The sequence below is a fragment of the Hipposideros armiger genome, unplaced genomic scaffold (genome assembly GCF_001890085.2).
Source record: "Hipposideros armiger isolate ML-2016 unplaced genomic scaffold, ASM189008v1 scaffold_591, whole genome shotgun sequence".
In the NCBI taxonomy this organism is placed as follows: domain Eukaryota; kingdom Metazoa; phylum Chordata; class Mammalia; order Chiroptera; family Hipposideridae; genus Hipposideros; species Hipposideros armiger.
The window spans coordinates 794,848-798,327 of NW_017731941.1; the positions used below are offsets into that span (position 1 = coordinate 794,848).

General features: G+C 33.1%; 1 protein-coding gene across 1 annotated transcript in view; it reads right to left on the reverse strand.

Annotated features, from left to right (window-relative positions):
• Positions 1–3,480, reverse strand: part of UBE2R2 (ubiquitin conjugating enzyme E2 R2) — a 96,595-nt gene that overhangs the window by 23,463 nt on the left and 69,652 nt on the right. The window contains exon 2 of the mRNA XM_019624462.1: positions 3,082–3,168. Coding sequence (XP_019480007.1) covers positions 3,082–3,168 — 87 coding nt within the window. The remainder of the gene's footprint in view (positions 1–3,081; positions 3,169–3,480) is intronic.

Genomic DNA, 3,480 nt, shown 5'->3' on the forward strand with positions numbered 1-3,480 from the left:
GCGACTGATCTGCCTCACCCGGAAAGAGCACAATGATGGTGCCAACTTGGGCCAGTGAAGCAACGTCCTCCGCAACTAGACTGAAGAACAAGACGACAGCAACTTGTCTGTTCCCCTTCCCCCAATTCCCCAGTGCTGTTTCCATCCCCCCAATTCCCCAATAAAAAAAAAAATCTTAAAAAAAAAAAAATACCATGCCCTAATGATAATGGAATAGTAGCCAAATTGGTACCTTCTTACAATGTTGGTGGCCATAGAGATTAGGATAATGTTTTCAGGATCAGTTGGGTCTCGGATCAAGAATAACTCATCAGAACTAGAACCTTAAGTGAAATAGCAAAATATTTTCCTATTGCTATCAAGTAGCCTAAAATATACTATCTTACTTTATTTAATGACTGCGTTGATGACATTTATCTGTGAGCAGTGTACGGGAAAAATGATTTGTACACTCTCCTTCAAAAAAAAACATTCAAAATCTTTATTATTTTAAAAATAAAGCTCCATGCTATATTCTATAGCTCATTAGTACTAAAAGGATCATCAAATATTAAATACTTCTGTGTCGTTTTCATTCAATCTTGTGGTGAACCTAAAACTAGTCTAAAAATTAGTCTATTATAAAAAATATATAAATAAATAAATAAAGACTAAAGAGCAGTGAGATTTTGCATTGACATAGCTGTCATGTTTGTAGTGAAGAAAATGTGTACAAAAACCTCATTTTAATACATGCTATGTGAAGCAAATGGGGTTCATTGGCTGTCTATTTCTGATCACACAACATGTAACCAGGAAACCATTTTTTTTTTAGCTCATTCAACAGAAAGGAGTAGATTGTACAGTACAATCATTGATGACAAATTCATATTAAATTTCTTTTGTTCTCCAAGTTTCCACTTGATACTTATAAGTTTCACAAACATGGCAATGATAAAGGAAATCTTAAAATAATTAAATTCACTCATATAACACAACAGTATTTATAACTTTTGGGGCTACAGTAATGTGTCCGTGGGTGTTTTTAACAAAATCGTAACCAAAGCTCTTGTGATTTTTAAAACTTTACACAATAAACTATTTTCTACCAGTAATAGTCTATATTTATTTTTAGTGCTCATAAATATACCAAAAACTCTTTCATCACATCCCATAATTTGGAATTTAGACTTTTGCTTTTGCATTTTTGTTTTGTTATCATTGTTTATCCCTTTCACCCCCAGTTATAAGTATCTCTATAGTAAACATTTTGGTAACTAGAGAAACTTGACAGCAAGATCCTCTGTTTCTACCACAGGTGGGTGAGTAGAGAGCAACTTCCAAGAATATCCCTTTGGCCAAGAACTATGAGCCCTATAATCTCTAAAATCACAAACACTGACATGGGCCCTCAAAAAGTTTAGTTCTGATACTATTTCCGGAGTGTAGCAAAAGTAAATTAACGCGATGAGAATTTCTTATGAACCCTCTGACTACATCAAATTTAATTCCTACCTCTGACTTATCACTTCTTTTACAACAAAACATTTATGGCATGGAAAACAAATGCATATTTATAAGATAGGTATGCACTATTTTATTGTTAAAATTTTTATTATGAATATGAAAAATATCTTTAAAATAATGATCCAATACTAAATCTTACACAAATAGCCTACCTAGGTAGTAAAAAATAACAGTAGAAAGGGAGTTTACCTACACTTTCTTCCTTCAGAGCTCCGAATCTTTTATGCCTTCTGAGAGGAGTCTGAGAATTAGATAACTAAGATAAAAACTGAGTATATGGCTTTAAGGTGAATTATTTCTCAGTAGCAAGACAAAAGCTTGAGTCTTCTCAATTCACTCTTGCTATCTAAAATCTATATATACTACACAGTTTTGAAGGCAAGAACTTTTGATTAAATAAATGGACAGGGACACAAAAATATTTCTATGTGTACTGAACTCAGTTTGAACTTATGAAACTGAATTGTTTCTACAGTCTCTCTCCTACAAAAGGATAACTGTTACATAGAATAGTATAAGGTTTTCAGTTGTTTATTTGTATTATGTATAAATACTGACGATATTAGAGAAAACAATATTCTGGGAGCTTATTTCTGAAAAGGTAACCACATATCCCCTTTTTGAGCACCGGTTTGTCCTGTTTTAAGAATTAAAGAAAAATGGAGATAATGCCTTACAGAAAAAGCAGGCTGTGAAAAACAATAAAGCTGCTCCAGTGTGCTAATTTATACAGACTGAGATCTAAATTCAGGACCCTAGAGTAAGTTCTCCATTTCTTGCTTACAAGCATTTTAAAGGCTATGTAGCTGTTTCTGGAGCAAAGGTACTTCCCAATATCCACCAAGCCAAAAAGGGACTATATATGGCTAAAGCTGCAAAATTTAAAAAGCAATTTTAATGCTTGGACTACAGCTACAATAAAACGAGACCACTTCAGAGCCACTTCAGAGCAAAGAAAAAGATAACAGAATGGCAAAGGATATTTTAATGGGTCCTGACATTTTTTCTGAGAAACAATGCATCATTCTAGCATCCTTATATTAGCCCAAAGTTAAGTATATTTCATCAACAAAAGTAGAAATGATTCCCCCAGGCATGTGGACTTGTCCAGTAAAAGAACCTCACCTTGGATATATTCCAAAAGAGGCTCTCAATTGCTCTGCCATCCAAATATAGTAAGATACCCCACGCCCCGCAAGCTGCATCTCTGATCATAGCAACATGCAACCAACTTTTGCTGTGAAGTTAGGGGATTGGTATACAAATAAGTATGTATAACTATCTACTCAATTTTAAAAATGCAAATGTTAACACATATGCATTATAATCTTAGCAACGAGTAGCAAAAACTTAAAAGTCTCAATCTTAAATTAACTATAATATACATTGGTATTATAAAACTACCCTCCATTTTGAACAATTAAACTACAGATTACTAACTAAAAGTAGGAAACCATGAATAGTCCTTTGTGACTATAGCACAACTACCACAGCATACTCAGATATAAAGGCTATTTTAAAAGATTGTATCTAAAAAACACATCTCCAGAGAAATTTATGATAGATGTCTCTTACCTCATAAATGTTGGGGTGCCACATTTTGGTCAAGAATCTGAAGGTAGGTGGTGAATATGGGTAGTCAATAGGAAATTTAATATGCGCCTGAAAAGAAAAAACACGAAATGCTAATAAATGAGATTACAGATTATGCAGCTGCGTAACAGTATTACACCACAATGAAATGGAACTCCTTTCTATAGACTCGGGATTAAAAAAACTCCTATATATTTTGTTAGCCCCAATGCCAGGGTTATAATTATCATGTTCTTGCAGCATCTCTTCAAATATTTATAAGAGTTTATGCTAAATCACCAAAACTCAATAGCTATATAATTTTTAATTGAACTCACATGAATGAAAACAGTAATATGGTGTGTCACATTAGTTAAATATTACATTTTATTTTTATAAGAA